Source organism: Apteryx mantelli, chromosome 1 (genome assembly GCF_036417845.1).
Source record: "Apteryx mantelli isolate bAptMan1 chromosome 1, bAptMan1.hap1, whole genome shotgun sequence".
NCBI classification, from domain to species: Eukaryota; Metazoa; Chordata; class Aves; order Apterygiformes; family Apterygidae; genus Apteryx; species Apteryx mantelli.
Genome location: NC_089978.1, coordinates 67705581 through 67718223, shown reverse-complemented (window position 1 = coordinate 67718223; position 12643 = coordinate 67705581). Strand labels below are relative to the sequence as shown.

General features: G+C 39.1%; 2 protein-coding genes across 4 annotated transcripts in view; one reads left to right on the top strand and one right to left on the bottom strand.

Moving 5' to 3' along the window:
• CHST7 (carbohydrate sulfotransferase 7) overlaps nucleotides 1-12643 on the top strand; it is a 132138-nt gene that overhangs the window by 47935 nt on the left and 71560 nt on the right. Inside the window, exon 3 of one of the 3 annotated variants that reach the window (XM_067294093.1) lies at nucleotides 4643-4771. The exons of 1 other annotated variant lie outside the window; for it this stretch is intronic. The gene's annotated coding sequence lies outside the window, so the exon portion shown is untranslated. Of the gene's footprint in view, nucleotides 1-4642; nucleotides 4772-12643 lie in introns of those variants that run through there. One more of the 3 variants, XM_067294107.1, reaches the window with a different exon arrangement.
• SLC9A7 (solute carrier family 9 member A7) overlaps nucleotides 1-12643 on the bottom strand; it is an 83696-nt gene that overhangs the window by 34044 nt on the left and 37009 nt on the right. The window contains exons 5-12 of the mRNA XM_067294117.1: nucleotides 12266-12378; nucleotides 10800-10905; nucleotides 10371-10512; nucleotides 6359-6464; nucleotides 5917-6005; nucleotides 5687-5800; nucleotides 2765-2876; nucleotides 1489-1642 (exon numbers count right to left, since the gene is read on the bottom strand). Of these exons, the coding sequence (XP_067150218.1) occupies nucleotides 1489-1642; nucleotides 2765-2876; nucleotides 5687-5800; nucleotides 5917-6005; nucleotides 6359-6464; nucleotides 10371-10512; nucleotides 10800-10905; nucleotides 12266-12378 (936 nt within the window). The remainder of the gene's footprint in view (nucleotides 1-1488; nucleotides 1643-2764; nucleotides 2877-5686; nucleotides 5801-5916; nucleotides 6006-6358; nucleotides 6465-10370; nucleotides 10513-10799; nucleotides 10906-12265; nucleotides 12379-12643) is intronic.

Genomic DNA, 12643 nt, shown 5'->3' with positions numbered 1-12643 from the left:
TATGACCTTCAGAGATCCTGACTAAATGGAAGTGATGCCTCTTTCTGGTGTACCAGCCAAACACCTGGAACTTGCATTTAAGGACAGAAATGGATTGGTTCAGCACACACACAAAAATAAATAAATAAAACAAAATCAGAATTTCCCAAGAGCACACCCAATGTGTGCTGTTATATAGAGCTGAGATATTGTCATCACTGCTGTAGTAATGCCTGTTTCAGGTTGCAGGCATGTGACATAGGTTGCAGCAGATGTTGTCTGCCTGGCACAGAGTGGTTCAGCTCTTCCTGAGTGCATTTTCTTTTGACGAGATGTCAGTCAGTCACAATGACACAGCATAGTTTTTAGTAAGCTCACCCCAGCACATAGCTCCAAAACTTCCTACTGACGTTGTCAGATCAGGTACAGTTTAGCTTTAGCTGACTTCAATAAGAAGGGTTCCCAAACATTCCTGGGAATACTATCCATCCTATCTTTCAACCAAGAAAGCACCTGTCACCTATTGTCAGGTAGTTCACCTCAGTTTTCTGAAAGCAGCAACAGTCATTAAAAATTGTTAAGTCTTCCTAAAACTGAAACTGATTATACCTTCTAAGATTTTTTCCTATCTTACTAAGAGACAGTGGGAGACAAATTCTGCTGAAAACAACCAGAATGTAAGACAAAATAGACTTTCATGTACCAAAGAGCATATATAATTTACACATGTAAAATACACTGAAGGGTTTGGTACAGTGTGTTTTGTTTTAATTCCACTATTTACTCTGTCCCCCTGCCACTCAACCGCTAAAACCATCATAAAATGGAAACATATGTGCTCTTTAACAACAGACTGATTCACAATTCTCTAGCACTTCTGTGGATAAGTAGCCTCAAACATGGATACTTTAGAGCTGTAAGTACATGCAAGTATTAACCAAAACTTACAGAGGAAACAGCTACAATCATGCTGCTTACCATTTCCCTAGGTGTCCTCAAAACAGAGGAAACACCCAGAAGACTAGCAGGACCCCAATTATCCCAGCTGTTTAGATAATGTCAAATTTATTTGGATACATGTTTAAAGTACATCCAATTTAGCACCATCCACTAAAGACTCCCATTAACTTGGAAAACAAAACAGAGTCATTATCAGGAGCCAGAAGACAGGGAAATGTCTTAGTATAATAGGAAAAGAAGCTGGATATGAGACTGGATAGGCTAATTCTTTCTTTTCAGTATAGGGGCTGCTGCATCAGGCAATATTATTCCATATCCTGCTGGCCTGACAAAGACCAAGATCCCTACCACATAGCACCAAAGAGCTCTAGGCTGAATCCCAGTAACAGTGCAAGGCAGCTTGTACTACCTCCTTCCTGTATATAACAATGTTCTAAATACCTAGAACACCTCTAAGTGAGCATCAAACAAGTTCTGCAGGACTGTTCCTGCCTAGCACAACTGCTATTTGAAAAGTGAAGTTTCCTCAGCACACAGTTGCATACTGACCTGATGTTCAGCCATGAGAGCATGGGAGTTGTGCCTCCACCGACAATCCAGACAGTGAAAAAGACAATAAGGAGAGTTGTTGAGAACATCATTTGACGAGAGTAAGTAGCAGTATCTCGTATGGCCAGAGCAAATGCCATGGCTCCCCGGAGACCTATGCAAGAGAATAAAATAGGAGAGCTTCAGAAGTGCATCTGAGTCTCATCATAACAAACCATCTCTCCTTGCTCCCTTCCTTGGCAGACAAACACAGTGACGGTCAGAAAGCACTGGGCTCAGATTATTCTCGGGCAAGTTTTGTTTCACAGAAGTTCAGTCAGCAGACTTACCTGCTGTTTCTTGATTGTTCTCCCATAGCTCATGGAAGCAGATATCTACCACCCTGAACAATTCAGATATAAAACAAGTTCTCTCATAATTTCCACTCTGCCCTGGTATTTTTACTGTAACTTTTAGAATCTGCAAGTGCTACAAAAAGCAGCAAGTATTGCTAGAAACTAATGCAGAAACAAACAGGTTTTGGACAACAGCAAAACGTATTTTGGAAATCAAGAAGCTCCCTGAATTTAAATGAAAATGCAAACATTTCCATTTGTTTCTGTAACTCAAGAGTGAACTCTTGATATGAAATAACTATCAACTGGAAAAGTATTCTTGGTAACAACATGCTCATAGGCAGAATATACTCCCCCTGGATTATGAAACCCTCCCGGCAAGGGCATCTATGTACTTCTGTAGTAGGGGAAGAAAATGCACATGCACATAGTTACACACTCCATGATTTGCTTTAAATGACAAACTTCAAGAGTTACCTGTGTGACAGAAGTAGTAAACAAATTCTTAGTCAAATATCTTGTTTACTCCAACACAGTAGGACAGGGCACTCAAACATACCTAGATTATCTTGGCAGATACCTGTTTCTGCACAACACGTGTATCATCTCACCTAGAAATAAACTTTCTGGAAGAGATGCATCCCAACTCCCCCACCCCCTTGAGATGCCCAACACTTCAAATGAAAATATTCTGTTCACAACTTGAGGTGACCGCTGGCTGCCAGAACCTGGCATTCCAAGATTTCAATTCTTCTCAGACATGACACTCTCTGCAAAGGGTGAGAAATACCTCAGGGCAGGCTACAGACATGCCACAACAGTTACAAGCTTTCTAGTAAGGAAACATACAGGTGAATTACAAAAAAAAGGAGGTATTTCTATTAATTTCTTGTGAGTTAAAGAAGAAGAATTTTTGCTTTAGCAAATATTTTTGTTTTTACCTGAAAACATCATCATATGCTGAAAGTTCCAGCTGATCTTATGCCTTCTGCCCAGATTCAATAAGAAGGAAAGAGGGTAGATGTGTGCAGCTCTGCCTAGAAAGATTGCAACCTGTTCATAGCTGAGGGTTAAGGATCTCATTTTTCTGAAGTACACCGTCTTGGATACTTGGCTCTAATATAAAATTGATGTTTTAATGAGAAGGTTACATAACAATATCAAGTGTTTACATTATTCCTGCCTATATTAAAAGCAGATTTTCAGAGTTGTGCATACACAACTCACTGTACAGAATGCAAATTTTAACAACTAATATAACCAAGCTATTTAATGCACACTGACATTATACCTAGTAAAGTTATCAGATACACAAGTGAAGACTTTTAAACATCAGACTTCAGACAGCTATTGTCACCAACATCAGATTGTGTGTTTCAGACTAACAAAAATGCAGCCTTACATGTAGAAGAAAAGCCAACATAGGCTTAATTATAAAGAAAAAGACCAGCAAGCAGCTATTTCATTGTGGCTCCTGCAGAGACAAAGTCTCCCACTGGTTGGCAAGCACTTGAGAATTCAGAGAAACTAACAGGAAGAAAAAAATCCAAAGACACTTGTCAACACTAGAATGAGGTTCCACAAAGAGTAGTAAAAAAGTATTTCAGACAATGAAAGCAAGTGGTAAGCTCTTCCCCGCTCCTTATTGTGGTATAAAGCATCCAGTGGCTTCAGTGAATAACTAGAAAGCTGAGCGTTTCCTCTACCAAGTAAGGAACACTTTGCGACAAAGTGGAGTGATGTGCTGAAATCCTATAAAACACCAACACAATCAAAAAACCCCTCAAACACTATTTGCTACTGGGATAACAACATTAGAAGACTGAAATAGCTCTCTTATGGAAGAGAAACAAAACCACAGGAGAACTCTAGACACTCTGGGGTTGTTGCCACAGCTAAATACTGAAGCAACAATCCATTTTGCAGGGAATTATGTCTCCAGGAAACCAGGATTTTTTTATTACTGTTTTTACAAAAAACTTCATGTAATTATTGCAAACAACTTTTACAGCAGTCCTTTTGGGGACTGCAAAAAAAAAAAAAATAAATAAAATAAGAAAAACCACACCACACATCATAAACCACTGCAGTCAATTTAAACATGTGGGGAGAACGACTACAATTTTTTCACTGACACTGAAGGCTTTAGCTTAGCCTTCACAGTTGAACCTTTTTCTTTTAACAGTTGGCGATGCCTCTGGGTGTCACTTCAAAGGGGAAAGTGACTATTGCAGCAAAACATGGGGGCTAGTACCAGCTGCTTTCTTCCCAAAGGAAGGAAAACACTCAAGAGGTGGCAAAGAACATTAAGCATGGTGGGGGAAAAAAAAGATAGGAAAAAGTGTAATAGAGGCAGGGAGGATGAGACAGGAGCAAAATATATACTGAAAATAAAGCCAAGACACATAGCATAATGTGAGAGTAAACAAAGGTCATAGCAAAGATCACCCACTGGGGAAAAGCTGGGAGAAGGAAGATTAGAAGGTCATATGCTCATTTCTACCTTATTAGTTGACTTGATAAATTTTGGAGGCTCCGATTCATGAAATCCACTGAAGCTACTACTCCATTTATACAAACTAAAAAAATTACACAGTGCTTTTACCTATGCTGTCAATATCTTCAGAGTAAAGACTGTGGGAAAGAGGAGGGGGGATAAACAGCTATGATTTCACTTGTTTTAGGAAATTGTTGTCAAGAATCAAAGAGACTTTGTTTTAATATGTATTTCAAGGTCAGTGAGCTATAATACCCTGTATATCTTTATAGCAAATAGAACAATGTAAATGCTCCTTAAAGACATTGCTTTGCTTTCACAGAACTTGCCAAATTCAAGCACATTACATAAATTGGAGGAGTGAGAAAACAGTCTACAGCAATGAAGATTCCTCACTTAAGTAACTCAGGAGTCCAGAAAACAGTACTTTCATTTCAACTCATACCCATATCGCCATATGTGCTTAACCTGTACAATGTAATATACTTCCTTGGTCTTGATAACAAGACTTCTTGAGCTATTTCCCACAAAAACACCGATTAGAACTTGATTTAGGTTCTCTGAAAGACAACCAAATCTGGACACACATCCCCTCCCTACCACGATATGCAGAAGTCCACACTCTCCCTCATCTCCCTCTCTTCCCCATTCTCTTCCACTCCTCTCAGATTAATCTGCTGTAATTTTTCCAGGTGAGCAAAGTGTGCATTTGGAATGGGAGGGGAACAGTGAAAAAAATCAAAGTCCTGAAGGCCATTTGTAAATCCCTCACATCTTAGAAGAAAATACACAGAAAATTTTAAAAACTTTTTTTTTTTTCCAGAAAACAGTCCATTTCACACTGCCTTGGTAAGCCATTGCTCTTCATGAAGAATTCCCTGGCAGCATGCTATTTTGGCTTTTACCTTCAGATTAAATACTTTACCACACAAGAGTAGCAGGTGCTCAACTCTTCCCAAGAAGGTGACTCAGTTTGCTTATGCTGATAAAACAGCAACACAGAATGCTGCCTTTCCCTCCTGCCAATACTGAGGTTTTCTAGCTAGGAAGGGAATTTTAAAATCCAATGCCTAAAGCTGCACTGCTGTGATTACAAGGAGCAAAGCATATTCATTTAGATATATACTGAATTTACATGGCTTTTAGCACTTGCTCAGTTGCAGAGCCAACAATTTGTGGCATGGAAGCCTTACAACTTTGAGGTAAGGGGTAACAAAAGACTGTTCTAGGAATTCTTGTGCCTGCAATATATCACACACAAATTAAAGTTAATCACCATGCTTTAAACTGGTAAGGCCAAAAGACACCACAGATTTTCAGGCACATAGGATAATAAAAAAACCTCACACAAAGCGAGAAAGGATACAAAAGCTCCAATGATGAAAACCGGGCTGAATATGTGTTTCTGGAAAGTAAACAGCGCCAAACCCATATACGAAAATATGAAGTTCTCGGCCAGGAAGTGCAATACCTCAAAGAGCTAGGGAGAAAATAGTTTCATATTAAAGGCCAAGAAATTAAGATGCTTTTAAAAAACAATAATACACAGAATACTACAACAATACTCTACAGAAAAGGTAAAGGGCAATGTCTTACCTGTTTAGTGCGACTTCTTGATTCAACTGACAAGTTATTGTATGTATAATGTGCCTGGGTAATTCCACAGAAGAGGACAGCTACTACACCTGTGACCAAAATCACATGTAGAAATTAGCCTGTTTACCATGTCAGCTCAACACCATACCTACCTCCCTTCTCAAACTCTATTAAATTTATACAGCATCCTTAATCTTAAGATTTTATGAACCTCATTGAGTGAGTCATATTGCAGGTTTTGGGGGGCTTTGAAATAAATCAGTGATTTTCTTAAATACCCTCATTATACAGTGAGCTCTGCCTTAGATGGCATTGTACTAAACATGAAAAAGCCTAAAGCACTTGCATCATGTTTCTCATAGGAATGTTTTGAAGAGCAAGTTTAAAATTACTAAGATAGACAGGAGTTTTATCTAAGCATGCTTGAATCCCAAAAACTCACCAGTAAATCCACAAGCTTCTGCTAGCAAGAAAGTGCTCCAGGACATCAAGAAGAAGAGAGCTGTTTCCAGTAGGGGGAAGCAGTGCAACTTGGTAAACTTGGTCACGTTAAGTCATTGGTTAAGGGATCAAAAAATAAAAACACAGGTGTTTGGCTTCTCTGTACCCAGCATTTATAAAAAGCCTTGTTATGCACTAATAACCAATGCTAGTCTGAGAACATGACACTTAGTTTTGAAAAATATCAATTCCATTATATCAACACAAACTTCAGAATGGAGAAACAAAGCCTAAGGTTTCCCCTTGCAACAGTCATCTATTTTAGATAATTCCACCTCTTTCAGCTAAGATATCTTGCTCTATGCCACGTTTTCCTGCAAAGTGCCAGTAGGGAAGGGATATATACTTGGTGGTCCTTTTAGACGTTGCTTTTAGAAACCCCGCCCTGTCCTTTTTTTTTTTTTTAAATAAAGCATAAAATACATTCAGAAATGTTTAATTTACAGTGCTGTTCTTGACAACAGGAACCCTACGATGAAGTAGATTTATCAGAATTTTTCTGTTCAGATTTGTTGACAAGTCATTTTTCAGCAAGCATGGCTACTTCTGTACTTTTGAGGTAAAACAGAAATCCTGCCTACAACAAAATGTATTTCCTCTTCCCCTGTTGACGTGTTTTAGAGAAAGAGCCAGCTCAACCACAACAGCTGAGTCTTTCAAAAGGAAGAGAAAACAAGTTCATCTTCCAGATGAGTGAACTTGAGTATGTCACCAAACAAACACTGATTTACCATTTCATATAGCTACTGAAAAAGTGGAACAAGTTTCAATAAATATAGCTCTCCACATACTACAAGAGAGTTGCTCACATGTTCACGGTACAGTTCCCCCGTCTCCACCCATCACTACTCTGGCAGCAGGTGAACATCGTACAGTTCACGATATCTGAAGTGCAGACAGCCATGCACATGTCTACTAGAAGATACAGAAAGAAACCATGTGCTAACAGGATTGGTAGAGAGATCCCTTGTCTTTCTGAAGCCTGATAACTATTGCCATCTTCTGTGAAATCCAAGTGGGAGGGCAGCACGAGAAAAGCCAGGACACTTGAAACAGCAAAGCAGGCAGCACCTTTCCCTTCCCCACCTGAAGGTGACTGGTACCTCAATGGACACGATGGACACAGGGCTGCACCATCATCCACCATCATTCTCCACCCACCAACACAGCTGCATCCTGGGGTCTCTGCAGCACGACACAATTGAAAACTAATGGCAACACAGCTGTTTGGGGAGTTGTGATTCAGTAGGCAAAAGGGATGGCAAAGGCAATGGGCAGCACCACTTTCACAAGGAAATTTACAGCTTCTGAGAGGTCTGGGACTCACAGCACCCTTTGCTGCCTCTTGCAAGAAGCGTTCAGGTAGCCCAGAAGACTGGGTGGAAACTTTCTCTCCTGTGGGCTCTACCACAGGATATGGTGTTCACAACAAGCCCCAAGTGGTTAACATCAGAGGCAAATAAATGAAAGAATACAACTGGCTGCATTTCAGTGACAGCCTCATTAGCACAAAGCAATCCTGAGCACTGCCACCTCCTCCCCCCAACACATATTTCTTAGCATTATTCTAAGCTACTCTACAGAGGGAAAGGGGTCTGAAGAACATATTTATGCTGCAACATAATTTTTTCAGAATGTAGAATTAAAAAAGAAAAAAGTCCAAATCATCCTCAAAAAACAAAAGTTGGCATTTCACCAGAAATATAACCTAGGATTTTTCAACAACTATTATTCTCCATGCAGTCCCCTCTCCATGTAAAGCCATCACACTAGAATTTTTGATGATGTGCAGTTATGGCTGGCCTGGCTTTTTTGTTTGTTTGCGGGGTTGGTTTTTTTTTTGGGGGGGGGAGGGGGGAGAGGGGAGGGAACAGGCTGTGACAACACCATGGTGGTACCACATACTAGAGCAACAATTAGAACCCATCTTCCTGCTGAGTGCTCAGATTATCCAGCTGCAGGTTTATCCCAGTGCCTGACTCAATAGGCATTTGTGTATTCCTTGTGAAACACAATGTTCAAGGAGAGAAAAAGTAACCCCTGCTGTTATCATAAGTAACCCCATCAAAACATATCATTCAATTTGTAATGAAAACCTGCACTCGTCATTTTGGAGGAAGAGGAAAGTGAGAGAAACGCAAGAAAAAGAAATCCTTTTATTATTTCTTATAATAATTTAATTTGAAATAACACTTTAGTTTGGTCAGTTATTTCAAATATGAATTATTATTTTTATTTTCTTAACTTGAACGTTAAAACAAAAGAATTTTCTTTCTTTACTCCTTAGGCACGCATTCTGCTTCACTTCACTCCAACCAAGCAGATTCTCTATTTTAGAAAGAAAATACGAAGTGGTGCAATACCTTCACTGTTATAAAAATAACCACAGATAGTGTGGCCAAGACTACTTGTTAAAAAACAGAGTCCATGCAAGTTATCTGCATCATATTTGCAAACTAAGCATTTCATCTGTTTTCAAAGGACCATGAATAAGTATTAAACACCTCATTGGTAGAGAGGTGCAGCTTTAGGTATTTCAGTTATGACAGCACGACAGAAAATTACTTTGCAATAAGAGTCTATTAACATCATTCATGGCTTAAGTTATGGTTCTAATTAGCTAAGAAGAGAGTGACATGCCCATTTATAGTTTCTTTTACACTATTACATGAAATAAAGTAATTTTCCCAAAGAAAATCATTAAAATTGTATAACTGAGCAACAGATTACATATGTTGTTTTTCGTTTTGTTTTGAACCAGAGGCTGTCTTGTGAACAGCCTCCCCTCTCCCATTCTCATAGCACCCTCCTGAGCACACACATTAGAAAGAGCAAGAACCAATTGCTGCTTCAGAAATATGATGTTACAAAACGGATCTGAATGCATTTTAGCTGTAATTGGTAGCCAACCAGAAAGCCAAATACACAGCAACAGCATTGACCAGCTAGAGCTATGGATAGTCAATAGCCTAAAATGCAGATTAAGAATCACAGTTCTGGATCACATCAATCGTAGAACAGTGGAGCTGGAAGACTGAACATTAAAGTATTCCAGCATGCCTTCCCCCCTTACACGTGAAGTGTTTCTGTTATGAAGGATATGAACAGACAAACCAGTGTGGTGAGTATACAACGCCAGAAGTTCATGATTATAATATAAAATATTGCATTCTACCCCTTTTACATCAATTTTCAGAAATCTAGACAGATCAAAGTAAGCTGGGATGTGTACAAATGGGGTTACACCAGCCAGTATAGCAGCAAAGAATTTGAGTTTTTCCCTTATGTAGCATTATGACCTCTTGAGCAGGTCAGGCTTAAGGTCTACTGCCTGAGCTTAAAGCCAAATTCAAACAGATCACTCCCCGAGTACCTCAGAGCTCAGATCAAATAGTGGGACTGAGCTTCATGAAAGCAAGAAAGGTCATGCAAAGCACATCATATTATGATGTTAACTCGGGTGGAGGTACAGTCTTACCTGAAATGCACGACATCAGACTTCCAGCAGAAAGGTTAAATGCAGGATTCTCACAAAGAACCCATTAGTGTTTGAAATAACTATTATCAATGACTTTGCTGAAGAAAGGAGAACAAGCCACAAGTAATCATGAGGTTGCCTTTCAAGTCTAATAACAGAAACTACTTCCTTAAACTAAAAAGAAGATAAATGTTAGGACTTACCCATGTAGGGCCTCCCCTTTGCTTTAAATTTTTGCCAGCACAATGGATACCGCAACATCATTAGAATTTCTAGTGTGGTCATAGTTACACAGGAAAAAGGTGATTTCTGTGAGTACCTATATGGCTTTCTATAGAGAGAGAGGTGACATGAATACTCATCACATCTTCACACTCAGATCAGGACAAGCTAGAGTCAACATTTCTACAGGGGAGCCCTGCTAGGATCTAAATGTAGCAGCTAGTCTGGAAAAGCTAAATATGAAAAAGGATATCAGAGCTGTCACAACACCCGTCACTGCTCCCATCATGAAAGAACCACTGAATATTCCCAGGAAAACACCAACCGATTTGAAAAACGCTGCTGCATCAAAAGCATGGGTATTTTCACCTGTTGGCTGGTAGGCAACTATAGATCTAGAAAGACAGAATTACACAATGAAAAGTTAAAAATGGCATCAAAAAGGTTTTATTCTGTGAACAGCAGTGCCTGAACAACAGAAGAGACATCCCCATGATGAAGGCAAATTTTTCTTTACGGTGCACATGTGCATAAAGGATCTTAGCAAGTGTTTGCAATGTTTACTAACTCAGTTCAAGACAATCCATTTAAATTTAAAATAACATTTCTCAGAAAAATAATTTTAGACAAATACATAGAAGAATTAAGTGATTTTGAAGTAGAAACTCGGGCAGTTACTTACGAAGATAATACAATGGCAACAGCATCATTCAACACACTCTCCCCAAACAGAAGGGCATAGAGATCGACATCAGCATGCAGCTCATTAAATATTGCTAGCACCGTAACTACAGAAAGAAAACAAAACAAAACAAAAAAAACGTATATATATCATACTGGTTGGCTTCAGGATTATGGTGTGAGCTGACAGAGCAGGCTTTCCAGTATGCCTAAGGCAACAAAACCTAGGAACTGAAATACAGGATCAAAATTAAAGTGGGAAACAGATTAATCATGTTTAACAACAAAAAGTGGCTGTTATGCTCCCACCTGCACATAGTTTCTCTAGGAAACTAGAGGAAGCCCTCAAGATCAACAGGCATAGGGTAGACAAAGCCCTTTACCAAAACCCTGGTAATTTTTGTAGAGTATGTTCTGCTTAAGATAAGCGACAAAAGTTGTGCACCTCCGGCTACCTTTTAAGGCTGTATGGACTGTCAACATAACTTTATTATTTCAGTCATTATAAAATAGTGCTAATAATTCTAAATGCTCACCAAAGCATACACTATGCCACTGGAGTGTGCATTCATACAGAATCTGAAGAGGGTAAGGCTGCTAAATATTTATAACAGTCCTTTCAAAAACCCTTCAGTCTGAAATGAAAGACAATGATCTTGAAGATGTTCCTATACAGAAGCATGACAATTTTTTTGCACAAAGGCAAAACTGTGTGCAACCACCAGCTGTTCAGAGCTCAGCTCAACCATGGGGGCTACTTCCCATTTACACACAAACCAACCCTAAGTACATCAAATAACTTGTTTTAAATGTCAAGCTTCATAACTCACCACGACCTTCCCCCCACCCCGATACACACTAGCCCTCCAGATTGATTTGTCAAGCACAGACATCCGTGCGAGCCTGTAGTACTTTGAAGGATAACTAGGTTTTCTGCCAAAAGCTCAAATTACTTTGCCAGAAGAGCGTTCTTCTGCTTAAATTTGTAAAATGTGAAGTTCATTTGAAGGAAAAAAAAAACAAAAAACAAAAAAACAAAAAAGCCACCCCCCAAAATGAATCTCCCTCCCCAAATACAGCTCAAGAATTATCTGATGTCCTAAACAATGTAGCTACAGAAGTCCTGCTACCCAGACAATGAAATAATTTCATCTATTTGCAGTCTTAGACTTGATGCACACACACAAAAAAAACTATTACTGAAAAAATATCTAAAATAAATAAAATATTTAAACAGGAAAATTACATTCATCCCCAAGCATACCATCATATCATATCAGCCCAGCACCAACCTGGCAAAGAACAGCTTTCACAACACCCAGAATTTGTGTGCATTTCACAGAGGGGGATCAGACATATTAACGTAACATAACTGAAAATAAGAGTACCGTTAATATCTTTGTGCTATACAGCCAGCAATCCTACTGGTCATTTTGGAACACTATTAAAAACTGTTCAGCAAGCTACCTGGATCAGTGGCAGATATTATTGCTCCAAAAAGGAGGCAGTCTGTATAGTAGAATTTACCAGACAGCTGTCCCACCAACTTCATTAATTTCACAACACCATACATGAGGTTCCTGAAGAGAGAGGATAAAACAGTGCATTTTAAACAAGTTGGTGCATTTCAGACAGGCAAACGAAAACCACAAGCAACAGTATTTCAGGTGGACTTTGTTATGCTAGAGCTCTCTGGAACACAGCCACAGTTGAGCCCCTAAGCTCTCAAAATTAAATTTTCCTCTTTTCCCTATAAACTGAGTCAAGAGTGAGGTATGATCCAGCCTATCATTTAAAAAAATCAGTAAGCAAAGCATGTAATCTGTTCATTATTAGCATATATAA